Source organism: Mandrillus leucophaeus, unplaced genomic scaffold (assembly GCF_000951045.1).
Source record: "Mandrillus leucophaeus isolate KB7577 unplaced genomic scaffold, Mleu.le_1.0 Scaffold260, whole genome shotgun sequence".
NCBI lineage: Eukaryota > Metazoa > Chordata > Mammalia > Primates > Cercopithecidae > Mandrillus > Mandrillus leucophaeus.
This window is the reverse complement of record NW_012102699.1, coordinates 2,199,491-2,227,146: the sequence shown is the minus strand read 5'-3', so window position 1 is coordinate 2,227,146 and position 27,656 is coordinate 2,199,491. Positions and strand designations below refer to the sequence as shown.

Sequence of the window (27,656 nt, the reverse complement as noted above, 5' to 3'; positions counted from 1 at the left end):
CCCCATCTTTTTTGCACTAGAGTCACACTCTCTTTGTAGAGAATATCTTACTAAACTGCTTTTCAAGAGTAACTAACTCCATCCAGATCTATATACAGCCAGGCTGGGTACTGTGGCTCACGCCTCTAATCCCAGCATTTTGGGAGGCTGAGGTAGGCAGATCACTTGAGGCCAGGAGTTCAAGACCAGCCTGGACAGCATGGTGAAACCTCGTCCCCACTAAAAATACAAAAATTAGCCAGATGTGGTGGCGCACACCTGTAATCCTAGCTATTTGGGAGGCTGAGGCAGGAGAATTGCTTAAGCCCGGCAGGTGGAGGTTGCAGTGAGCCAAGACTGTGCCACTGCCCTCCAGCCTGGGTGACAGAGTGAGATTCTGTCTCAAAAAAACAACAAAAAAACTATATACAGCCAATATTTTACTGCCACGTAATCACTCAGTGAGTATTTAGAGTTCTGAGAAACTTACACGTTGAGTTCTGTTAAGGGGCTAGGTTCTGAATTCTACGAAGAGGAAGAAAACTTCCTCTCATAAGAGGAGGAAAACCACAGATGGGTCTGGCTAAATTATATTTGAGTCGTACAAAATTCTGTACTTTTGGGAAATCTTGAGAACTGCTTCCTGGTAACATGGGACTGAGGAGTGTAAGTGCTACTTGCAGGAGGTGCTGAGAAAACAGCAGGTGGGAAATGTGGAACGTGTGGCCCTTGAAACTCCAGGGGTCAAGGAACATGTAGATACATCTCAGGACACCATTCCCCATCTTTTGAAAGCTCTGGCATAATTTTGGAATTGCCCTCTTTTAAGCAAGCTTTACATTCCCACAGTTTCTTTGAAACTCACAGCAGGTGTCAGTCAGAACCCCACAGGTAACTATATGGAATGTCATGCGTCTTTCACACTTAAAAAGGGAAGCAATGTGTGAATTTTTATTTTTTAGTATCCCTGTCTAAACGATTGCAATTGATATCATATAGTTCTGGACTATAGAATCATTAAAGGGATTTTCTTCAAGCTTTGAGTAGGAGGACAGGACATACGCTTAAGCCTGGTCCAGTCCTCCCAGAATGCAACATGTTAGTTTTTTCAGAACTCTAAATACTCACTGGTGATTACATGGCAGTAAAGTAATGGCTGTATATAGATTTGGATGGAGTTAATTAACTCTTGAAAAAGCAGTTTAATAAGATGTTTTCTACAAAGAGTGTGACTCTACTGCAAAAAAAGATGGGGGAAGAGACCAATACTAACTAAAAATATACCCAATTATGGGTTTGTGAGTATTACTAATTTGAGGTAGTTGTATACAGTATTTATACTACAAGTGATGATATGGTATTGTTGAACACAGTATTTACACTACAGATCTTAGAAGATGCTACCTATGTAAGTATTCAACTGATGCAACACACATTTGTGAGAGAGTAATGTAGTAGCTTCTCTCTGGATTTTTTTGCTTTAGTTCCATCTTTCCAATATGCAGGTATTTATCAACTACTTTTTAGAATGCAATATGAAGGAAAATGGCAGGAGAAGACATATCTTAATACAAAAATTGCTTGTTACCACAATTTCATTTCTGAAGATGCATAACTAAATAGAAATTCACAAAGGATATGGTGGCTTAGCTATACTAATCCTCACACTGCACAGACAAGCAATTCATCCTCAGCATGATGAAAAGACAGAAGTTCATTAAAAGAGACAATAGACATAATGAATCCAACTGAAAAGCAAGTAAGAAAGCATCCTTTCAAAAGCATCTTTCTAAATGTAGCAATTTGGCTCCAGAGTGTTACAGTAATTTCAAGATCATGACTGCTCAGTTACTTGGATTTCTTTCTTTATTTCCATGAACTTCTAAGAAATTTTTTTTTGAAAGGGAAAGACTGAGGTTTATAAACAGTACTTCAGACGTCATTTTAAATGGCAGTTCAGCTCACTGTGTAAATGCTATCTGCCCTTGGAAGGCTGCAGCATCATGTTCATCCAAGTTTATTTAACTAAAGGAATACTATGGGATCAACTTACTATTTCATGATCGCTGTCTAAGTAAGAAATGTCTCAATATAAAAAGTACAGAAATTTATAAAGGAAAATGAAAATTTATAAATGAAAATTTGTTCTTTTGGGTAGAGGATCTTTAAGAAGGGAAGAAGAGGCAAAAAGAGAAGGAAGCAAGTAGAAGGAGAGGGGATAACTGAAGGAGGGAAATAAAAGAAAAAGATTTCCACATGAAAGTTTTCCTCCAAAATCAAGAGCCAGTGCCAATGGCAGGCTTGGGAGATATTTCAGATAATACTGTAATTTTTCTATAGCTGCTTCCTGCTAAAAAAATTTAAATTTAAATTTAAAAAATCAGATAATACTATCATTGCAGGCAAAGTACAATAACTAGAATGCATAGGATCATTCACTTTTTGCCCCTCCCAGATACCTTGAAGGGGTCAGCTAACCCCTCAATTTCTATTCTCAGATATGCAACTTACTCAAGTAAAATTTCCTGTTGGCAACAGCATAATTCATTTGAAGTCTGTTTTTTAAAACATTTCTTTCATTAGACTCTCTTCTCAAGAAAGGTGAGGTGAATTCAGGGTGTATGTGCTGGGTGGGGTGCATGAGCAACCCCCCAGGAGTCTCCTGAGACCCTCTGAAGCAAGGGCGCAAACCTTACCTGAGTGACACAGACAGGCATGAAAGGGATGTAACACAAGTTTGCTGGCCAGCAAATGGAATGGAGACAGAAGGAAAGATGTCACAGTCGCAACCAAAACATACACACACACACACCAGCCAGCAACTCTTCTCCTCATTCTTTTCAGGGTCATTTGTCCAGCAAGACTGCAGAGAAGGTTACCTGAATCTCCTATAATGAAATGAGAGAAGTAAAAAAAAAAAGAATCCTTGTTAAAATTACTTGGTGTTATTTTTCTCCATTATTTAAATAGGTTTCTCTGCTCCAAGTTCAAAAAAAAGCCAGTTCTAGCCTCAGAGGGACCCCATACTGTTGGCTGAGCAAAACTATCCAAACCCCTCTTTGCTTTGATTTATGCAGATGGCAAGGATATTGCTGTTGGCTCATAGGATGTGAACAGTGGTGTTGAGACCGCCCTCATTTGACTGATGATGTCATTGAAGCCCAGAGATGGTAAGTAATATACCAAGGTTACAGACTAGCAAGTGGCAGAGATGGGTACTGAGCCTCATTCTTCTACATTGTGTGCAGGGCCTCTGGCAATAGCTCATATCAAGGTCACCAAAGCTGAAGACTGAATTATTTATTCAAATACTGCCATCATGCACCAGTATTTTCAACAGGTGGGACATTTGGCAGGGCCTGGCTTTCAGGCTAACTTCTGCAGCCCTTTTGATTGCCCCCACCTTACAGTTTTTGGCACAGAGCACTGTGCAGCTGGTACTTCTCTATTGGCCCAAATGACAAAACTTCCTCACAGCAAAATACCAAGCACCAAATAAGATTCATGTTTACTGGGAAGTGATTGCTGCTTTTTAAACGCTCATCAGAAGCCAGAAGGACAAACTCAGTAGGTTGGTAAGTAAGGAGCTTTCTCATCATTATGGTCTAAGAGAGTGGTGTAAACTCCTAATGTGGAAGACAAAGCTTTGGCAAATTCAGAAGTAACATCTGGAGCATCTTTACCTACAGAGCACAAAAGCTGTTCAGGGTGCAGGAAAAGGTGGCATCTCTCTCTAAAGTTCCGGATGGGTGCAGCCAGAGGCACACTTCATGCAGGCCAGTGCCTGGAGAGGGCTGAGGCAGGGCTGGGGAGAGGGGAGGTGGCCTTCTCTTCAGAACAAACCGGACAGTCACACAGACAAAAACTGAGCTTGCAACACAGAATGGAGAAGAGCAAATGGCAAAGGGAGGAGGTGGTAGGGACGGAGAGCACAGCAAACCAGGTTAGCCCTGAGGGCTCCAGTGAATTGTTTCAAGACTGTGGCAGGCAGAAGCGGTGGCTTTTTCCAACCATCAGTGCACTGATGATAACCATTCTCTCCTGATTCTGACCACAGGCTGATGGGCTTGACCACGCCACCCAGCCCACCTAAAGAACAAGCAGGCGAGTCTACTGGAGTATTAGCAGATAACTAGCCCTAGAAGAGCAGCAGGACCACGAGCTGCCTTTAGGAGCTGATGTTTATAGGGGCTTATCATTGGGTGGCTTTGATTTGACAGATATTTTTATTTTTTAATAGTTTTAAAAATGAACATAGAGTAGAGTACTGTTACAGGCAGGCTTTGTTTTGTTTTTATTTTCAAAAAGAAAACAAACCAAAAATATCTGATGGGTGGTGCAAAGGAGATGTGACCTGGGAAGATGGGGAAGACTGAGTATTCCTCCTATGGTTTTCACATAAAACCAGAAGGGTTGACTCTACAGCCAGCTGTGTGTCACTTTCAGCAAGACTGGGCCAACTCTCATTCTGAAGGGCTACGGGCATGATTTCCCGTAGAGGAAACTGCTCCTGACCCCACAGCAGCTCTCAGGGGGTCGTACTTCCATTTCAGGTCAAACAGTAAGGCAAGAAAAAGAAAGGCCAGGACCAGGGGCAGGGACTGGCATTCACCTTTGCTACAGTGGTCAGGTTCCCTGGGTGGTCCTGATACTTATGTGGGGGTAGCAATGTATGGGATGGAAGGTGAAAAATCTGCTGGCAGAGAAAAGTTTGACTGAAATAACAAATCAGCCTTCTGCTTATTATAATAGAAAACAAAAGCAGTGTTTTGAGCAGTGCTAAGACTCTTATTTCCCTGCCCTCATTAAGGAAGAGAGAACTGAGACAGCAACAACTGCCTCGTCAGCTCACACTCTTTCTGGAACAGCTGGGTGGTTACAGTGGCGCCTCAGGACTTGGGAAAGGAAGGCATGCAGCAGAAGAATCAAAATGCTGTCGATGTTTTCTGAAGTTGACAGTGTTAAATGTGTTGCTTCCGCTCATCTGACATTTTGTGAATCCCAAATTAATCAAGGCCACATATGCTCCAGGAGCCCTCAAGAAAGTGCTGGAAATACAAACACACTTTTCTCTCTCTCTTGTCTCTCACCAAACAGGTGGAGGCTTTGACTGGGCTTGGCTGTTGTCAGGCCTAGATTTAATGTAGTGTCTAGAAAGGCAAACTTCAGTTAGGGGAAACAATTACTAGGCTAAGTCTAAAAAAAATCCCCAAAGCTTCTGAAGAGGATTCAAAAGACCATCTTGTAATGAGAAGCACCTCGGGGGTAGTTTAGGACACAGGCCACAGTGTCACATCTTCTGTTCAGTTCAACCGTACAATGGACTGATAAGAATGACAAACACATATTTAACTTAGACCACTATGACTTTCAATACATTGGCACAGAACATGATCGCTATCAGACATGTAGCATGAAAAGCCCGTTTTATATGGGAAAGTTGTCTTTGCCTAGTAGGATTTTAAATGTTTATTGAATTTAATATGAGGAAATATACTTAGCTCTATAGTTCCCTGAATATGGGCTCTAGAATAGGGTCTTTGAGATGTTGTGTTCCAGAGAACTCTAGACTCACTTTCTGATTTTAAATAAAATGGCTGCCCCTTCCCCATTTCCCAGATTCACGCAGAGCTCGACTACCTCCGTGAGAAATGACTCTCCTGTAGGGCTCGATGACCTTCATGTCAATGCGCTGCTCTTGTTCTCCAATCACCACTGTCCTCCACAGCCGGTTGTCCTCCCGTTCCTCTTCGGCCGTATATTCTGGAATAGACTCTGACTCTTGGCCAGAATCTTTGTTGGCTGTGGGATCTTCTGGAAACAAAGCACAGAGCAGGGCTGAAGGAGCAAGACCTCCATAGTGCAGGCAGCTAAACAGCCAAATGCTAAGCTTTAAAATACTTTTTTAAATGAACACAGAGTACTTCTATGGGCAGCTTTTGTTTTGTTTCATCCTGCAGAATCAACCTGATCAAAGTCCTTGTTTTCTACAGCCTTTACAGAGCTTAGCAATATCCTGACCATATAAAGTACACTCAAGTCTTTTTTATTAACTGAACAACCACATCCGTTGCTAAGGTCATGCTGAGGGTGAGACTAGGTGCAAAGCTTGAGCTGTCTTGCATGGGTAGTGGTCCAAGGTGTGCACAAGCCAGGACCAACTCACCCTTGATCGGGGTAAAGATTGCAGGTCTTTCTAATGGGGTGAAAAGCTTTGTTACTAGACTCAGAAAATCTTGTGGTTTTGGGGTCACATCTCTTCAGTGCTTAGTGTCTTTTGGGGTCCTCAACTTGGAATCCTGATGATATTACAAGCCAAGACTCCTACTCTAAGACTCTCACAACTGGGCTGAGGCCCCTATTGGGAGCACATCTAGACATAAATTTGATATTGCTTTCTATGTACTATTTCAAAATACGCCACACAAAGACTTTATAGTAAGCGACAAACAAACAACTGTGTAGACCAGAAAAGCTCAAAGACCCCAAATGCGCAAGACTCCCAAATTGATGGGTGCATAAGACAATAAAAAAGCCTACTGAGCATTCTCTAGGAAGAAATTTACTCTTGTGCATTAACAAAAAAAATACATTTTTTAAAAAAAAGTCTAAGCAGCAATTGTTTCCATTTTTACTAGAAGTATTAGTAGAGCTTAATGATGGTTATTCTTTGTATGTTTAAGTAATCTGAAAGAAAAGATTATTTATAACCTTCAAAATAATTTTAAGACATTATCATTGTTATTTTTCCATTCCTGGAAAAGCACCATTGAATTTACACTGCATTTCACTTCTTTCTATGGCACTTTGATGACAACAACAGCACTATTGTATTAAGTATTGACCTTGTACCAGGTACTAGTTGATATTAAAATGGTCATTATACCAATGCAAAAACTGACTCTGAAGTGGTTTGCCTCAGATCATGGTTACTAAACAAATATAGCCAAAACCTTTCCCTTTTTTCAGCCCTTCTAATCTATCACATTGTACCTTGAATGTGTGACTCTCCTTATTTATTTTACAAAGAGACTGTGAGTCCCTTGGGCAAAGAAACTGTGCCTTGAATCCCCTTTAATATTCACTTCCACCAACCCGCTCCCTACTTAGCTTACAAACTTACTCAGAACACTCAAAAAAAATTGGGAAGGTGAGTGAGTAAATGAAGAAAAACTCGGATAATTTCCTGGAAATGGAGGTAATCTGTAAGGGAGCCACCACACCACCATTATGTTCTGGAAGAATTTGCAATTATACCTTCAAAATTGTCTAATTACCAACGACTTGGATAGCAAAATGAAGTTTGATTGGGAAGCAATCCTAGCCTTTTTTGCCAACACCAACAGCTACCACCACCTACAGAGCCTTGGGTCACTCTGGCTTCCACTGTGTTCCCACCAGCATGTGGCAGTTTATCAAGGACAGAGATCATAAACCACTGGCTTCAGGCCAAGTGTCGTGTCCCTTGTGCAAATCCACCCATCTCTTTGGAATCCCTTCCTGCTTCTTCCTTCCTACATGGGGTAGATGCCTGGGATGCTAATCTTAGCTCCCTTCCTGAAACTCAATTTCCCGTCTGGTCTCTACTCCCTCAGAACTCTGGATTCTGAAGCAGGTTTGTATTCTGATGCTCTTCTACACATCCCCCTTCCCTCCAGTGAACTTTCCATCCACCAGATACTCTTCATCCTGTTTGGTACCCTCTGACCTGCTCCAGCTTTACCCTGGTCATCTCTGCGGGGTTAAGATAGGGTTGTTTTGTTATACTTTCCGCAAATTTTATTAAAATCCCCTTATGTAAAACATTTTTGATTGGGTGTGGTGGCTTAAGCCTGAAATCCCAGCACTCTGAAGGCCAAGGCTGGTGGATCACTTGAGCTCAGGGGTTCGAGACCAGTCCTGGGCAACACGGAGAAACCCAGTCTCTACAAAAAATACAAAAATTAGCTGGATATGTTGGCATGTGCCTGTAGTCCCAGCTACTTGGGAGGTTGAGGTGGGAAGATCACATGAGTCCAGGAGGTCGAGGCTGCAGTGAGCTATGATGGCACCACTGCACTCCAGTCTGGGTGATAGAGTGAAACCTTGTCTCAAAAAAAAATAAAAATAAAAATAAAAATAAATGTAGGCCGGGCACCATGGCTCACGCCTGTAATCCCAGCACTTTGGGAGGCCGGGGCGGGCAGATCATGAGGTCAGGAGATCGAGACCATCCTGGCTAACACAGTGAAACCCCATCTCTACTGAAAATACAAAAAAGTAGCCAGGCGTGGTGGGCGCCTGTAGTCCCAGCTACTTGGGAGGCTGAGGCAGGAGAATGGCGTGAACCTGGGAGGCGGAGCTTGCAGTGAGCCGAGCACCACTGCATTCCAGCCTGGGAGACAGAGTGAAACTCCGTCTCAAAAAAAAAAAAAAAAAAAAATTGTATACTACATTCTTTACTATGGTTTTAGTAAAACACATACCACATAAATATAGTCAACTAATCTTTGACAAGGAGCAAAGGCAATACAGCAAAGCAAAGATAGTCTTGTCAACAAATAGCGCTAGAATAACTGGGCATCCACCTGTAAAATAATGAATCTGGACCCAGGCCTTTGATCCTTCACAAAAGTTAATTCAAAATGGATCATAGACCTAAATGTAAAATTCAAAACTATAAAACTTTTAGAAGAGAAAATGTAATTGGCCTTGGGTGCAAAGATGACTTTTTAGATACAACACCAAAGGCATGATCCATGAAAGAAATAATTGATAAGGTGGACTTCATTAAAATTAAAACTTCTATATAAAAGAAAAATCAAGAGAATGAGAATAAGAAGATAAGCTGCAGACTGGGAGAAAATATTTGCAAAACACATATCTGATGAGGACTGTTATCCAAAATATACAAAGAATGCTTAATACTCAACAATAAGGCCGGGCATGGTGGCTCACGCCTGTAATCCCAGCACTTTGGGAGGCTGAGATGGGTGGATCACGAGGTCAGGAGATCAAGACCATCCTGGCCAACATGGTGAAACCCCATTTCTACTAAAATACAAAACATTAGCTGGGCATGGTGGCGCACATCTGTAATCCCAGCTACTTGGGAGGCTGAGGCAGGGGAATCGCTTGAACCCAGGAGGCAGAGGTTGCAGTGAGCCAAGATTACGTCACTGCACTCCAGCCTGGCAGCAGCACAAGACTCTGTCTCAAAACACACACACACACACACACACACACACACACACAAACTCAACGGTTAGAAAATTTTTAAGAGTAGCCCTCAAGTATTCCATTTTGCTGATGTCTTGTAGTTTACTAATCCCATGGTGATGAAATATAGTTTTATTTCTTTTTGTTGTTTCTTTATAAAGAATTTGCTTCAGTAAGCATCTGCATGAAGGAGTCTTACCTTATTTGTACACGTATTGCTATAGCGGAACTTTCTAGCAATGAAGTGCTGGGTCAGCGGGTATAACCACGTCAAGTCTTGGGGACGTTTTTGCTCTTGAATATGCTATACCACAATATATGAGAGGGCTGGATTTCCCCCATTGCCAAGAACACGATAGGCTATCAAAGTTTTCAACCCTTGACAATTTAAGGGGAAATTATCACATTGTTTTAATTTGAATTTCTTTAATTATTAAAGAAGGTAAACACTTTTCACTGTTTATTGGCTATTTATATCTCTCTTACAGACAAGGAGGTACCTTTTAAGCCCCTTTCCTATTGTGGTCCTTATGAACTAGTTGGAGGTTTTTGTTTGTTTGTTTTGTTTTGTTTCTGGAGATGGAGTCTTGCTCAGTCGCCCAGGCTGGAGTGCAGTGGTGTGATTCAGCTCGCTGTAACCTAGTTGGAATTTTTGTACAGAACTTTGTTATATGTTGCAATTTTTTTTTTTTTGCCTTGTGCTTACCCCATGCTTAGCTTTTAAACTAATATCTATCTTTTCCTGCCAAATATAAATTTAATATTTTTATGTAGTTGAGTCTGTTAACTTTTTTTTCATGGTTTTTGATTATGGTATCATAGTAAGAAAGGGCATCTCTACGTTAAAAGTATGTATGTGTACACACACGCACTCCTATCAGCATTTTCCTATAAAGATAGCATTATTACTCGTTTTGGTGTAAAAGTCCAGGTGACGTTTTTATGGGGTGTAATGCCTAACGTTTCAGAGAGTGGAAGCCAGCAAGTTGCTAGTGTTCCTCCTTCCCTTCCTCTTCTGGCTGATGTAAATAGGGAAAAAAGTTATCTAAGAGCTAGGGCTACATTAAGTTTTCTTAAGTTGTTCATTTCTAGAAGTCAACAATACAAGTTAGTAAGAAGGAAAGATAGCTTTACCGACTTTCTGGAGTTAGCAAAACCCTCCTGACCTTCATAATTCTTTTGTTCTAACTATAAATTACCATCCTCTCCACAGCCTTCATTTTCCCACTGTTTGCAAAAATATTCAGGTCTCATTTAACTCTCTATCCTGATGTTCCCCCAATTTAATTTTTGGTCTCATGCTTCTTCACTAAGAAATACTTGTTTTTTTGTCTCCTTTTCTCAACAATGAGCTTTTCTTCCCAGTGACTGTTGGAATCTATCAAAACCTTGTACATAGGGGAGAAGTCAACTTGAACATTTGCTCGTGTCTTTTTGAGATGATATAGCACACAAGCTCCTGAATGGTTTGTGCTACACAGACTACAGTGGGGGGGTGCATTGTTGGTGTTCATTATGGACTAACTAATGATGATGTCAGCTGTGGCCTTCCAGGAGGCACATGCATTTGTGACAGCTTTCTGTGTCACAATCTTGCACTTGTTAATGTGAGTACTCCTAGAGGCTTTTCTGGTTATAGGAAAGATATCCTATATACTGTTAAAAAGTCTTTAGAATATTTTGGTGACAAACAGCAAGCAGGCAGTTAATTTGAGAGAAAAATATTAGCATACAAAATACAATGAAAAATCCTCCTTTCAGACAACACCATTATGGCATAAGGCTGCTTACAGATAAAACAAAATAAACTTAGCACTTGATTAATTTATATAGACAGTTAAAATGGAAAATTGATTTTATAAGCTGGTTGCCGGTAGACTGAAAATAGTGGAAAATCATGGATGGGGAAGTTCAATGAAGTGACACCCTGATTATCTGGAAATGATGTTGGGGTGCCTTATGAAAAAAGAAAACTGCCTTTAGGGGCTAATATTTAAAAAGATCTTTCAGAAGAGGTCACTAACCATCACTTGGGAGCCTAAGAAGGAAAAATATAAGAGCACATGAGGATTTCTTATAACATTCTTATCAGAAATATTCAGTCTAAAATTTTTCATTTTTCCACTTCCCTTACAAAATATCTTTCTGAAGATCTGAATGGTGGTAAAAATAACTTTGTTGTTGGTTTGGGAAACAGAAATGAGTTATTATTTTTCCTGACCTTTGGATATAAGTTTCTAGGATTAGTAAACTAAAGTATTAAAAAAGAAAAAACTCAGATCTTTCTTAATATGAAAGAATGACCTCCCAAGTCCATCATTATCTATGTGTTTTTGGTATTTTTGGTACTTTGTAAATACAAAAGGACATCAAACCTTAATTATTTCACAGTACCTTAACTTACATGTCCCAACACTTTGGACACAACTGTTAAAACTGCTTGAAAGGGAGGACCAGTTGAATATATTTGACAGTGAGCTTCACAAATTTTCCACAAGCAAAATTGCATTGTGAGCAAAAACCCTGGCAGATGCATTTGGTCATCAGCTACTGAATAAAACAGGTAAAGGCCTGAAAAACCTTAAGGCAAATAATTTGGTACAGTAACTCTTACTGTTTTTTTTTTTTTTTTAGAGTCCCCAAGTCAGGAAAACTGGATAAAAAGAGGCCTAAAGGTGAGCAAGAGCTATCACCTTTGACTTCATGTATGTAAACCCAATCTAGTAACAGACCTTTTTCCATTCATTGTTAGCAAATTCACTGGGAAGCAGCATGGGCCAGGAGCTAAGGGCAACAATGAGCTGTGTGACCTTAGGCAAATTACTTAACTTCTCTGTGCTTCAGTGTTCTCATCTATAAAATGAAATAAATGAAAACTAGATAATGAAATATATAATATAATGAGGTATATAATATAGAAAGAAAAATATATAAATGAAAAATATATAGTAAAAATATATAATATATAATGAAAAATATATAATGAAAATATATACATGAAAAATATAACATAAATGAAAAAGTATTCATTAAAAGAAAATAAATTATGGCCCAAATGTTTTTGAAAAACTATACCTTAAAAACCCCTATTTTGTTTAGAATGTATATGCCTGGTTCAAAATGCTGCCACGAGAAACCTAAGAAACAGGCTGCATTCAAGCATTTATTTCATACTTCAGAACTAAAACATATTTATAATCTAACCCTCTTATACAGTCACTTCTCTGTGTCCTCATGTTTACAAAATATAGCTATTCAGGCGCACTTTGTGTTTTCAAAGTTTCATGTTTTTGTTTAAAACCTCTGACCATATACTTTTCATTTGAAAATTAGGGTAGATTTAAAAACTCAACTTACTTTACAATTCTGTCCTTTGCATTTAAGACCTAAAAGCAGGGTTGTGGCCATTAAACTGGTTCTTTCAACACAGCTATGTCAACTACATTAAGAGAGCCATGTCAGCAAGTGGCAGTGTTAATTACCAGCTTGCTCAGCCACCAGTGCTTTGCTTGACAGTTTTACTATGTATAAAGATAAAAGGTTCAGATGTGGTGTGACAAAGTTCTCCTGGCAACAGAGAAGCAAATACGGAGGCGAGGGAGGGGCCAGTAGGATCATGCCACAGTCTTCTGTGGGATTTTGTCACTATATTAGCAGGAAAAGAGTGGGAGCTGGTAGGGGCAACTGGGATGGACAGAGGAGCTGCTGAAGACTCTCTGGGATGACAGGAAATAATACAAATTCCAGACCTTCTTTCACCTCCTATTTGTGTATTTCAACCTACAGAATCAACTACCCAGATAACTACAGAAATTCACACATGATAAAAACGCAATATAAAATCTCTACTTACACTAAAGAACTTAAGCATGTAACCAAATATCACCTGGACCCCAAAAACTTATGGAAAAAAAAAAATCTCTACTTAAGCATAATAGACTATAAAACAAGTCGTTTAGCCATTTCCTTTTTGAGGACATAAAGCCTTAAGCTCTGTCAAGGTAGACTCTGAACTGCACTGCTCACGTCAGCTCAATGACCATTGGTTGAAATAATGAGCTAATTTGGTGACTTTTCTAATTACTCTCTTCAGGAGTGGAACTGCTAGAATTAGCATATCTCTAAAAGTCAGGCCATCACTTAATTGTGGCACCGTATTACTTTTGAGATTGCATGAATTCTTAAAATGAATAAAAGCAATATCTGTGTCCCAGACTCACTCGGTTTCACTTTCAAACACTGTAACTTCGGAGAATTCCACCCTGGCTAGTACTGAAACAGAAACTACATAATGCCATTAAAAAAAAAAAAAAAAGCAAATGTTTTGTATTTGTACATATTTCTTAAACCAAATTTCATAGAGCAAGAGAAAGAACTAAAGACTGATGTTCCTATCAGGAGTGTGAGTCTTGGATGATCTGACAACTTTTAATTGTCTTCCTTTTTATCATTTCTCCCACTCCCCCTAAACCATCCCTTCTTCCTTCCTACTTTATTGGAGATGCAGGATCAGACATAAAGTCCTTGCTCTCATGGAGCATAGATTCGAGGGGTAAGAGAAAGACAGAAAGATGCAAACAAATAGTTAAATAATACAATTTGAATTAGTGATACATGGAAAATACAATGAATATGGGGACAGAGAGTGACTAGGTAGTGGCAGCAGGGAAGTGGGATGCACCTTTGATTCCAGAGGTCAAGGAAGACCTCTCTGAGGAGGTGACATCTGATTAACATCTGAATAAAGAGAAGGAGTCAGTCATGTAAGGATCTGGGGAACAGAACTTTGCAGATAGTGGGAACTTATATAAGAAATTGTCAAGCTCTGATTTCTCTTCTTCAAATTTTATCATCCGGATTAAATTCTCTTCCTCTGCAAACCCAGCCCTGGGTTTCTTACAACACAGCATGTAACAGTCTTCCCTCAGCCCCCGTGCCTAGCATAAATGCTAGCACAGAGTAGGGGTGAATAAAGAGCAATGGTTCTGTAGGACCTCTGTGAACCACACGTTCTCTGTCAAGCTCCAAACTGTCAATCATGGTCACCTATGACCTGAAGTAAAAACAGAAGCTTCTAGAAATCACAAAAAGGATCCACTGGCACAAAAATGAGAGGTCTGTTAGAAAATCTTTTACTTATTTAGCATTTAACTTTGGCCTTGCCAACTTAGTGACTTACCATGGCCAGTGTACTCAAAAGAATCTGCTTCATCGGGGGTATCAAGTTCATCCACATTGATGTCAATTTCATCTGGACTGTCTAAGTTATCATCAGAGAGAATAGATCCTTCACTTTGGTCCAGAGAAAGATTGATATTTGGGGCTGTGAGCTTGATTCTCCGAGGATGAGTGCCGTTAAGATCCAGAGAATTAGGAGGTTCTAAAGAAGAAAGAGAACAGCAACATCAAGTATTAAACCAGAGGAGCAATCTAAATCCAAAATTTCAAAATCCCAAATGCTCCAAAATCTGAAACTTTTTGAGTGCCAACATGATGTGTCAAGGAAATACTCACTGGAGCATTTTGGATTTCAGAATTTTGAATTTGGGATGTTCAACCAGTAAGTATAATCCAAATATTCCAAAATCTGAAAAAATCCAAAATCTGAAACACTCTGGTCCAAGCATTTAAGTAAGGGATACTTAACCTATACGTGGCTGCCAAGAGGGGGTTTGGGCCCAGTGGAAAACATTTTTCAAGTCCTTTCAGCAAAAGCAGACCTGATAGAAATCTTGGTATGAGATTTAGAAACCCTTCTTGAAAGCAGCCCTCAGTAACTGGATCCTCCCAACCCCCTCAGCCTTGGCCATGTAGAAACAGGAAGTAGGAGCTATTGCTAAATGGGTAGGTAACTAGTTTTTAGAATTTCCCTGTTCAAGTTTGAAAACTTGAAATTGCTATAATAATTGAATTAAATTTTCACGGGGTATATTGCATACGAAAAACAGTTAAGCTTACATATACAGTTGTCCCTTGATATCCATAAGGGATTGATTCCAGGACCCCTGGTGGAAACCAAAATGTACAGATGCTCAAGTCCCTGATATAAAATGGTGTAGTGTTGACATATAACCCATGCACATCCTTCTGTATACTTTAAATCATCTCTAGAATAACACCTAATACAAAGTAAATAGCTGTTGCACTCTGTTGTCTAGAAACAATGACCAGGAAAAAAAGTTTGTACATGTTCAGTACAAATGCTATTTTTTTTCTTTAAATATTTTTCTTCTGTGGTTGGTTGAATCCATGGATTTGGAACCATAGATACAGAGGGTCAACTATATTTTCTAATGGTTTGTGTTGACTTTACTCCTATGGAATGTAGGTTAAGAACTTTGTCATGTTCACAGACACTCCCAAAATACTTCTTTTAGGTCCTGACAACTCTGTATATGATCGTCAGTGCCCTTTATCTGGCTGAAGTATCCTCCCAGGTAACATTCTTGGAGCTCACCCAAGCAGTCACCAGCTCTTATGCCAATCTCACTTGACATTGGTTCCTATAATGTAAGTGATAATCTTATGTGTAGGCTCCCTCCTTTCATTGTAGTATGTGTCTTGCTGCTCAGCTGCCTTTCATTTAATAGAAGCAGAGCTGGAGAAGTCATTTTTAACCAAGCTTAAGCTAACAAAACAAAGGTAGAGAGATACCCTACTGTAGTATAATAAGAAATATATTTTGGTCTTTGGCCCTGGTTCCAGGCACAGAGGTCTTAAAACCCTTGTCATTTCCTAAGGTGGATAGTGTCAGAACTGAATTATAGGATACCCAGTTGGTGTTCATTAGAAAACTGCTTGGTGTGTGGCAAAAACAAAACAAACAAAACAAAACAAAACAGAACCCTACACATCCGGTCACAGAAGTGTTCAGTGTGAGAGCAGAGTAGGACAATACAGTTTGTTGCCTTCACCTAAAACCAGAAATGACAGGATTCCCAAGCACGAAGTATTTTGAAGACCATTTGGTATACCCTTCAACTCCGGAATTCTGACTCTGGCCTTGTCCTAGAGAAACTGGCACTGTTTCCTTGTCATTAAGCTTTTTCTTTTCTGAATGGAACATCACCCAAACTCTGTTCCAGGTAATGGTTTTATGTATTACTTGAAAAAAGTTTCTATTGACAAGTAAGTTTCCACACTGAGTTTCTATATTTCAGGAATTTGCACAACAGTGATGTCCCAAAGAATTCTTTGTGATGATGAAAAGGTTCTATATGTGGCTATTGAGCACTTGAAATGAGGCTAGTGCAACTGAAGAAGAGCATTTTAAACAACTATTTTTAATTTTAATTAATTTAAATAGCCACATGTGACTAGCTGCTTACCATATCAGATAACCATAGCCTCAGTGCCTTTATCATTCAAAAGTACATTGTGAACTTGGAAGATTCAAATAAGCATACTGTGGTTACCAAGCATATTTGGCCATAGAACATTTAGAAATCTGTTACATGACTAGTATTTTGAAGAATGCATTTCAAATACTACAACAGAAAACAAATGTAATTGCCTTCCCTCTTCCCACCACACTGTAGGCTTGGCTGAGAATACATGATTCAGGATCTTGGTATGATCCTGGATTTGGTGTAATGTAAGAGAGTGACCCTGGAACACAGAGAGAGTCATATAAGTTGCAACTGAAAAATTAAATTGCTTTTTGTGTATGCCTTGGGTTGTAAACTCCTAAGATGTAGGATGGTTGTTTTTTGTTGTTGTTGTCTTGGTTTTGGTTTTGATAGTTAGGATATTGAGCATTCTTGATACCACATTTCCAATTTTAAACTTTCTTACAATTACGTGTAAATGTGGGGAACTTAGACATTAGTCAGAGTTTGGTACAATATACAGTAGCCAATTATTACAGGAACTGAAAACATTGGCAGATAAGGCTGTGGTCTAGGAGATAAAATGCAGCCCACACTAGCGAGCATCAATATTCAAGCCACCTCTTAAATTAACCAAATGCAACCTAACACCTTCATATCACACATTTCTTTTTTTCCTCTCACTGCTATCACTGAAATCATAAGTTAGATGCACAGGAAATAATTCTTTCACTGAATAATGAAAACGTTGGGATACAGAATACCAACAAAGGAAATGAACAAATGCTGCTCTCACCAGGCCTCATGTCTGCAGCACTGGGACTCAGCACCCCCTCTTCAAACGGGATGTCCATTCCTACATCCTCTGACAGTAGTCTGCAAAAAAAGCAAAGCAAAGCGCATCAACCATTGTGTAGGACTTCATTTCTTTTGAAGAGGAAACCCAGAGAGTCCAGGATAACATTTTCAACTCACTTAAAATAAACCACAGATGGGAACTGAATCCACTGTAAGTGGTCCTAAATTAAAGACTTTCTGCAGTTATGGTAAATGAGAACAATGGACACCAATTTCACTTGCATACATCAGGTCACTTCTACTAGCTCACTTAAGTAAACACACACCAAGTGGGAAACTCAGAAATAGGAGAATATATATATATATTTATTTATATTTAACAACAGGGTCATTATATGTGCTTTGTATACATCTCTCACTCTGTAAATTTGAGTATTTTAATTAAATTCCCATGGACAGAGGGAGAGAGAGCATATTCTGTTGATCTCAGTTTTCATTTGTAAACTAGGGATATACCACCTACTTCACCAGGTTGTTTAAAGATTAAGCTACAAAAGTAAAGTGCCTGACACTCCTGAGCAGGCATAGACTGATGTTATTTTTCTTCCTTTTTTGAATATTTAAAGAGTCACTGTGAATATATGTTGGTGAAGATGGCTCTGGTCATGACTTCCCACCTCTTTTTTCTAATCAGTGCTGAGCCCACGACCATGTGTATTAGCACATTTGGTAAGAAGAGTGTAGGGAAATAGGAAATACCGAAGACAATTGTGATGAATCTATATGCTCTTCTAAGAAGCTGACCACTGTTCACGATACATTTCTCTTGATTTATTTTCATCCTTGGACCTTCGTTCAGTAAGTACCCATTTACCATAATATATTTTTCTTCTTGGTGAATTTCACATAATTTCATTCACCTAGGGCGAATCCTTATGATGTGGGCACTAACCTAATTTTAAACATGATAAACCTTTATGTTAAAGTTCTTAATTTATTTCCCTTCTCCCTCTCTTTGCTCTATGTAACGCTGGATCTACCAAACCTTTGGAGTTCAATCTACTTCTTCAGGATGCAAGTCAAATCCCCTACTGTCAATAAAGCACTATGATGAAAGAAAAGAATCTGCACCCTTAGTGATTACCGCATTTGCTTCATTTATTCAACAAATATCTATTGAGTGTCTACTATGTGCCGAGGATACAGAGGAACAAGCCAGACCTGTCTCATTCCAGTGGTGGAGTTGGAATGATGGAGTTGATACAATGACCACTACCTCCAAGAACTCAGTGCTGCTCCCCTGGATAGAGGTAAGTGCCTGTGTACTTACCCACCAACTCCTGAGACCCCTTCAAAAGCTCAGCATCAGGGAGTTTCTTTGTCTACATTCTTTCTGTGGCTTTGACCCTGTGTGTTCTCTAAAACTAGACCTGTGCCCTGGTAGCAAAAGAGCGTGCAAGAGGTTGGCATGTAAGACAGACAATAATGTATCAGCAGGAACAAGATAACCTGTGCCAAACAGAGATACACTATGATAGGTGGAATCAAATCATGTTATTCAGCAACAAAGGTTGGGGAGGTATGCAAAGAGAAGATCTGCACCAGGCCCCAGTTTTGAAAGTCCTAGGACCTAGAGGGATGGATATCTGGGTATCCCATGATCCTGCAGTTTTTGGAATTCCTTACAATGATCTTTGTCATTCTGTGTGTTCTCCTTGACATCAACCTCTCGTACCTGTCAAGTAGCAAAATGCTGCTATTAAGAGCTGCTGGATTTAAATCTTAGTTCTACCACTGACTGTGTTGGATTGAATTATCGAGCCTGAAATATTCTAAATGCACATGTACATTATTTTTCTAGTCATCTGCCTAAGAGTCAACCTTGAACACAAATTAAGACATCAGATTTCTATCTGCCTGACAGAGCACGCAGGATGTGGGCCTTGGCCTCAAACTAAATACGATGGTTGTAAAATAGATAGGATCAGCTTAAGTTTAATAGATTTTTTTAAAATTGTGAATTATGGGCAACATCATGGAATAATTGCAGGAGTCCTTCCTGGATATGAGGTTTTAGTTCTGAGCTGTGGTTCTGCTGCCAGTATTGACAAACTGATTAACTCTGAGAAGATTAGTTGACCATTTCTGTGATTTTAAAAGGGGATAATACCCAACATCATAGTGACTGTGGAGAATAAATACAGTACAAATAAAAGTACTCTGTAAGTCATAAAGCACTGTCTGAGTTTAAGGTATTACATACCCTCCACTTAAAACAGAGTACCAGGAGCAGTGGTTTAATTTAAGTATGTGTCATGGTTGGACAAATCAAATTAAAGGTCACTATAATTTGGGCATTGGCCCAGATAAAATATAATCTTATTACTGCACAAATCTCCACAGAGCCTAGAAATGCTCCTCAATTCATTGATGTTAGAAAATAGAGTCTTTGCCTCTAAGTGCTCCTTTTCAACACAAAGCAGAGACCCTGTAAAGAAGGCACAGATTTCTTCTCCCCATGTTAGCATGCACTAGGGGAAGAAAAATGCTGAAGGCTGTGATCAACCGATGACCCAAGGAGAGAGATTCACACAAACTCATGGATATTAAAGAAGGCTAGGCCGGGCGTGGTGGCTCACGCCTGTAATCCCAGCACTTTGGGAGGCTGAGGCGGGCGGGTCACCTGATATTGGAAGTTCAAGAACAGCCTGACCAAGATGGAGAAACTCCATCTCTACTAAAAATACAAAATCAGCCAGGCGTGGTGGTGCATGCCTGTAATCCCAGCTACTCGGGAGACTGAGGCAGGACAACTGCTTGAACCCGGGAGGCGGAGGTTGCGGTGAGCTGAGATCGCGCCATTGCACTCCAGTCTGGGCAACAAGAGTGAAACTCCGTCCCCTCCACCCCCAAAAAAGAAGGCTATAGGGACATGTTAGAAAACCCCTGGGACTGAGGGAAAGCTGAGCCAGAATAGCGTAAAAGCAAATCTAAGAGAAACCCAAGTCACGCTCTTTGTAAATACTTCAACCACATTCATACATTAAGCCCATAAACATTTGCAGAAATGAAGTGGCCAAACTGAGCAGTTGGTGATTAAGCAGGACAGCAGTTTTATGATCAATACTGAAGCCTCTCAGGATCTGTTGGGTAACAAACCAGTCCATTGTAAAGGTCTGTATTTTACTTTATCTATCTGTAGCCTCTACTTCATTTTGAGTTTCTTTATACAGACTGGAGCTAACCAAGAGGTTAGCAGAAGTCTGACTGTACTATGGCTGAAATAGCTACATGTCTCCATCTAGAGGATGTATTAAAACTGCTTCATGGTTTCTTTGCTGGATGGTACTGTGACATTAACACCATGTGTGTTAGAAGATCAACGTGTTATGACATGCGCCACATGACTTGCTTTGGCTAATGAAGACAGAGTCGAAGGGAGAGATGTTCCTTCTGAGCAGAAGGCTTAGGAGCAAGCATGAGAGGAGCCACATCCTCTTCCCACCTTATTAGCTGTGGAGGGGCTCGGCCAGGCGGTGTCCCGAGTGCCTCTGATGAGCAGAGGCCTCAACGAAAGCTTGTTGGAAATGTAAACAAGAAATGAAGTTTTGTTGTGTTTTGCCCTGCGATATTGTAGTTATTTGTTACCACATTACAATCTAGCCCATTCTTACTATATAGCTGGCCTTTAATGGTTTCAAAGGGAATATTTGACTTATGCTATGCTCAAAATTTTATTTCCTGATTTGGGTAACCAATTTTCCACATTCTTAGCCCAGATTCATATTGACAGTAAATATCTTCACGTCTGGATTGCTAAAATATCAAAGCATGCTTTAATAAACAGGAACAAAAAGCTTGAAAAGACATGGAATGCTTTTAAGTATTCTGTAAGATGGAGTATTAATATATCACTTTTAGGGTTTTTGTCATAGCCTTTTATCACTTGCCAATTTACTTAACATTTTCTTTAGTTGACTTATTTTATTAAGGTTATTTTGAGAGGAATGTTTGTATCGCTAGTGTACAGGTTGAGAATCCCTTATCCAAAATGCTTGGGACCAGAAATATTTACACTTTCTGACTTTTTTGGATTTTGGAATATTTGCATTATATACTATAGTTGAGAATCCCTGCTCTGAAGATCTGAAATCTGAAATGCTCCAGTGAGCATTTCCTCTGAGTGTTGTGTCAGCACTAAAGAACTTGAATTTTGGAGCATTTTAGATTTCGGACTAGGGATACTCAACCATTATATGTAAACTTAAATCACTCAGGTAAAATAAACGGTGAGTGATTTAAGTTACATAAAATAAATAACTTATATATAGAAAAAAATAAATATAATAATAATAAGATAATACTGTCAAATTTAAGTTAGAAATCCCTGGAATCTCACTCAGGGGTTTTTCCTCTTTGCTAAAAAAGAGATGTAAGGAAGTGTTGGCTAAGTCTTACAAGGTGTAAAGCCATGTATCATTAAAAATACAAGAAATGCTATATGAAATAGCATACCCCAAAACTAATAATACATTTCCAAGCTTAAAAAAAATAAGATTAAGTCCGCAGGTGCCAGAAATAAAGAGTTATTATAGAAGGCTGATAAAAAGCTAGCACACAGGGTTCTTGCACTGGACACAGGGCTTAGGGTGTCACAGCACGAGGGACCTCCTGGTGATGTAAGAAAGGCCTAGACCTGAACTTCTATACAGGGCTCTGGACCTTCAGGAACTTTCCCCTTAACAAAAAGGGGATGGAAAAAAAAAAAAAACCTCTCTCCTCTGGCCTTGGAAAGCATAGTCTACTTGAATCTTGGGTAGAAAATAAAAAGCAACCAGTAGGAGCTGGAGACACTAGTTGTGGACTGCTCATGTCTCAATTTATATTACCTGAATGATGTAGAAATGAATCAAGAAATTAAGATGAAAATTCATCTAGGATCACTGAACACCTAGGACCCTAGGGTTCCAAAAGAATCAGATGTGGGCCAGGCGCGGTGGCTCACGCCTGTAATCCCACCACTTTGGGAAGCCGAGGCAGGTGGATCATGAGGTCAGGAGTTCAAGGCCAGCCTGGCCAAGATGGTGAAACACCATCTCTACTAAAAATACAAAAATTAGCCGGGTGTGGTGGCGCATGCCTGTAATCCCAGCTACTCGGGAGGCTGAGGCAGAAGAATTGCTTGAACCCGGGAGGCGGAGGTTGCAGAGAGCTGAGACTGCGTCACTGAACTCCAGCCTGGGCAACAGAGCAAAGCGAAAAAAAAAAAAAAAAAAAAAAAAAAAGAATCACATGTGAAACCACTTGGTAGTGCTTACTTCTACAAGCAAGTTTCACTGGAAATCCAATTAGGAGCAAGAAAAAAACTCTCTGAAAGATGAGCTCACATCAAAAAACCCTATAAACTACACTTGGGAAAAATACTTTGAGGGATTTCCAGGAGATGCAATAAATAGAAAAATTAGCAATAAAAGTACTAAAAAAATAGAATAACATGAAAGAGGCCATAATGATTAAAGAATGATGTCTAAACCTTTGTTGTGTTAAACCACTGAGATTTGGGGTTGTCACAGCAGGTAATGTCACCAAGCCCTGCATAGCCATTCTGCTTAAAAAAGAAACATCTAAAACATAATAACGCAGAAGTGTTGACAAGCAAGTGGTATTTTTAAAAAACAGAAAAATACTAAACACAAGAAAGCATTACAATATTATTATTATTTATCATTATTATTAGTATTTTGTGGGACAGTCGTCCAGGCTGGAGTGCAGTGGTGCAATCTCGGCTCACTATAACCTCCACCTCTTGGGTTCAAGTGATTCTCCTGCCTCAGCCTCCCAAGTAGCTAGGATTACAGGTACCTGCCACCATGCACAGCTACGTTTTGTATTTTTAGTAGAGATGGGGTTTTGCCACGTTGACCAGCCTGGTCTCAAACTCCTGACTTCAGGTGATCTGCCTGCCTCAGCCTCCCAAAGTGCTGGGATTACAGACATGAGCCACGGCACCTGGCCAGCATTACAGTATTAATGCCCAACAAAACAGACTTCAGAAAAGGCATTATTAAGGCTAAAGAAAGTTATTATTTAGTGATACAAGGAATAATTTTTCAGAAGATGTAATAATTGACAGCCAATGTGTTCTTAACAACATAGCCTCAAAATATGTAAAACACAAATTGAAAATAAATGATTAGGCAAAATAAATTTCATGGGGGAAAATCTGAACATACCTCTCAAGAATTTATAAATTAATTTGAAAAGAAATATATAAGACTATGGCCGATCTGAACAATGCAGTAATATAGCTTGGTCTAATGGAGAGATCTGCAGTCAATAAAAACACAGTTTTTTCTTTTTTTGAACTCACCAAAACTTACCATACATGATGTCTCATAAAATACCAAAATTCAACATCACATGTACTATATTCTCTGACTTCAGGGCCATACCTCTAGTTATCAATCACAAAAAGTCTCCAATCACAGTTCGGAGACTGAAAAACACACGTGTAAGTAAGCAAACAATAAAGCCCTGCACATCCAAACTTGTGATAGCAGCTAAAGTAGTTTCTAGAGGAAAATGAATAGCCTCAAGTTCAGATTTTAGGAAATAAGATGAAGTGAATTAGCTAAGCATTCAACTCAGCCCAGGAAGTTATAAAAAGAAACATGCTCTTAGGTGATTTGATGCTATTTATGCTACGTCTGTGCACCTTCTCTAATGATCCTGAATACCACCAAGTGGAGAAAGAACAGTGACAGAAATGGAATTCTCCAATTTGAGAATGGAGCCCACGCATATTTGTAGGTTGTGTGTTTCTGATACTTACACTTCTTCATATGGAAGGCTAATTGCAGTATGTGACAGAGAATGAAGGACAACAAATGCAGAACTTTTGGACATAAATGCACCTTCTTGCCTTTAGAACAGGTACAAAATGAAGCCCATTCTGCATTTTGTATTTTTTCAACATATCTGAATCTGGAGGGATTTGACTGTTGTTGTAGGATTAGCTTTGCCTGAGATTAGGTTCTTTTTAACAGGAAATGAGCAGTGAGCCAAGAGCTGACACACACATACCAATAGCATTTCTAGATGGTAATGTTTCCTGACAGACACAGATATCCAGCAGCAGGTGGCACCCCTTTTCAGGAATAACCACTTTTACAAGATTGGCCACTAAAACATATACCTCCATAAAAAGTAAAGTAGAAGGTCATGACGTGGGGTTCATTGTTCTTTAGAAAAATGCTGACGGTTATGCTGATATATTTTGGGGAAATGGTTACATAAAGAGAAATACCCTTGTGTCAGAGTTCCTTAAAACTCTCCTGGCTTCCTTCTAGTCTAGTAAGATCTGCTGGACTGATAAGGTTGCTGTCTCTAGAAACAGAGATAAAAAGAAAAAAGAAAACACAAATAAAACCTTTCATGAGGTGCTTGCCTTCCCTCGTTAAGAATATCAATTAGCCCACAGGCTGGAGGACTGCCACGTGAGGGTTCTTGTCTGATAAAGTAGGCTGCTTCATTAAGCCAGCAGTACATGACACCCCGTGAACCACAGAGTACTTATCCAGTAACTCAAAGTAGGAGGTGAGACTGAAGCAGCACTGAGTTTCACACTTTGCCTAATCAAGCTGACCCCAAGACAGGAGATGCCACAATATGAAGCTGGGGTCAAGCCCATGAAATAAGGAAGGTTCTTAGCAACAGTTCGCTAACCCAGCTGGGCCTCTCTCATCCTGGAATAGGTAAGCACTGTGGCCAGGCAGGGAGAAGCATCTTAGAAGCCAGCCAGCTGAAGAGAGATGAAGGAGGGAGGTGAGAGCTGGAAAAGAAAACTGACTGCACACAGTAGGAAGATAGGCGCCGAGCACTCGCCCAGACACCACCTTCTTTAGGGAAGGTGCAAAACTGCACAAACCACAGCGAAACATTCTCAGGTTCTCAGAGGGGAGGGACACAACGCAGCCTCCTTACCCAGGGTCAGATTCTAAAATTCTTCAGGGAGCAAAAAAAATCACTTGTAGCTCAATGATCCTCAAACATTTTCTTGAATTGTTCCCTGAATACAGCGTACGTGGTTTTGTATATCAATTTTTTTTTTCTTTTTACAGTGAGACTTATAAACATGAAAATTTGAGGAATGCTGAGCAAGAATAGAAGGAAAGCCTATATTTTTATCATTTCAACTTCTTTGCTTTTCAGAGAATAATTAATGCCTTGGCCGTGAATGATGGATGCATGGAGAAGTCTACCTCTTGCCTGCAGACTATCTGCCAGCTTCTTTTAATATTTTTCCTATAACCTTAAGATCTATCAATAGATTTATTTGTTGTGGAGAAGATTAAATTAGATGGCACAATCTCACATTGGAGAGGGGCATATACTTGTTTAGGAAGTGAGTTTACAGTTCACAACCAGGATAGCTCAAAGGGATGTCAAACTGAACATGTTCAAAACCGAATCCTACACCTTCCTCTACGCAAATCTGCTATATCCTACCTTCTTTGTGACGACTTTGAAAAGTGTCCATAAATTGTTTGACACTTGCTTCAAAAGGTGGAGCCTAATTTCCCTTCCCTTAAGTGTGGACTGAACAGAATAAGGTGGAACGGATGGTGGGTGACTTCTAAGGCTAGGTCCTGAAAAGCACTGTGTGCTTTGTTCTCTCTTGGGTCTCTCAGTCTGGGAGAAACCAGCTACCCTGTTGTGAGGACGGTCAAGCAGCCCTGTGGAGAGTCCGTGTGGCAAGGAACTGAGGCTTCCTGTGAAAACCCAGGAAGGAACTGAAGCCTTCTGCCAACAGACTTGTGAACGAGCCATCTTGGAAGCAGATCCTGCAGCTCAAGTCAAGCCTTCAGACACCTGCAGCCCTGGCTAATGCCTTGATGGCAGCTTAACAAGAGACCTTCAGCCAGAACCATCTAGCTAATCCACTCTTGAATTCCTGATACAAACACTGGGAAATAATCAATGTTTGTTGCTTTAAGCTGTAAACTTTGAGATTATTTATTTTATTCATTTATTTTTTGAGACAGGGTCTTGCTCTATTGCCCAGGCTGGAGTGCAATGGAGTGATCTCGGCTCACTCCAGTCTCTGTCTCCTGGGTTCAAGTGATTCTCCTACCTGAGCCTCCCGAGTAGCTGGGATTACAGATGTGCACCACCACGCCCAGCTTATTTTTAGGAGAGATGGGGTTTCACCATGTTGGTCAGGTGTGATCTCCAACTCCTGGCCTCATGTGGTCCTCCTGCCTTGGCCTCCCAAAGTGCTGGGATTACAGGCATTAGCCACTGCACAGGGCCAAGATTATTAATTATACAGCAATAGCTAACTAATGCATTTCTCATCCTAGTGAATGTCTCTACGTATCACCTGGGCACTCAAGCTCCCAAACCGGCATTCACTCTTACTTTCTTTTCTTTCCCACCATTTCTTCCCCATCCAGTGGGCCGTCCAGTCCTATAAATTTACCTCATCCTCTCCACTCCATTCTCACTACAAAAGCCTTAGTTCAAATTCATTTTTTTCATGCAGAAACGTTGCGACCTTTCTGTTTATGATCTTCCTCCCTACCTCCTCCAAATCATAACTAATACCCTTCTCAATCTCAACCTTGACACCACCTTCTTGTTTAAATCCTTTCGATGTTCCCACTGCTTCAGGGAAAGAATCTGGCTTCAGAGAAGGGCTTACAAGGCCCTCTTAACCTGGCCCCCAAGCCTAGACCCAATCCTCCTTTCTCATTCCGCACTCCCCACTTAGCCTTGCCAATCTTGCTGCCCTCTACTACTCAGTGTGGATATCTCCGTCCTAGGACCTCACCTCCACCCCACAGAGTCGGGAACTGAGACCTCACCTCCACCTCACAGAGTTGGGACCTGGGACCTCGCCTTCATCCCACAAGAGTCGGGACCTGGGACCTCACCTCCACCCCGCAAGTCGGGACCTGGGACCTTGCCTCCACCCCACAGAGTTGGGACCTGGGACCCCGCCTTCATCCCACGAGAGTCGGAACCTGGGACTTCACCTCCACCCCACAAGTCGGGACCTGGGACCTCGCCTCCACCCCACAAGTCGGGACCTGGGACCTTGCCTCCACCCCACAGAGTTGGGTCACGTCCCACAGCACCCCGTGCCTACCTCACGAGGATGCTGCCATGTTCCTACGATTTCCTGTTTGAAACGTGTTTGTCCCCACTCCTCCCCACTGCCACCCTCTCCACACACAAGCACACCAAGTGCTTAGCACAGGGCTCAGCACGTGGTGGAGATGAACGAGTCACTATTGAACAACACACTGATTTAGACACGTGAAGGTGCCCTGCCCTTTGGGTAAAGTGCTC

General features: G+C 40.4%; 1 protein-coding gene across 2 annotated transcripts in view; it reads right to left on the bottom strand.

The window, feature by feature from the left end:
- Positions 1-27,656, bottom strand: part of PRUNE2 (prune homolog 2 (Drosophila)) — a 253,604-nt gene that overhangs the window by 27,717 nt on the left and 198,231 nt on the right. The window contains exons 7-9 of one of the 2 annotated variants that reach the window (XM_011984087.1): positions 17,302-17,381; positions 14,357-14,557; positions 5,620-5,790 (exon numbers count right to left, since the gene is read on the bottom strand). In XM_011984087.1, the coding sequence (XP_011839477.1) occupies positions 5,620-5,790; positions 14,357-14,557; positions 17,302-17,381 (452 nt within the window). Of the gene's footprint in view, positions 1-5,619; positions 5,794-14,356; positions 14,558-17,301; positions 17,382-27,656 lie in introns of both variants that reach the window. The other variant, XM_011984088.1, reaches the window with a different exon arrangement.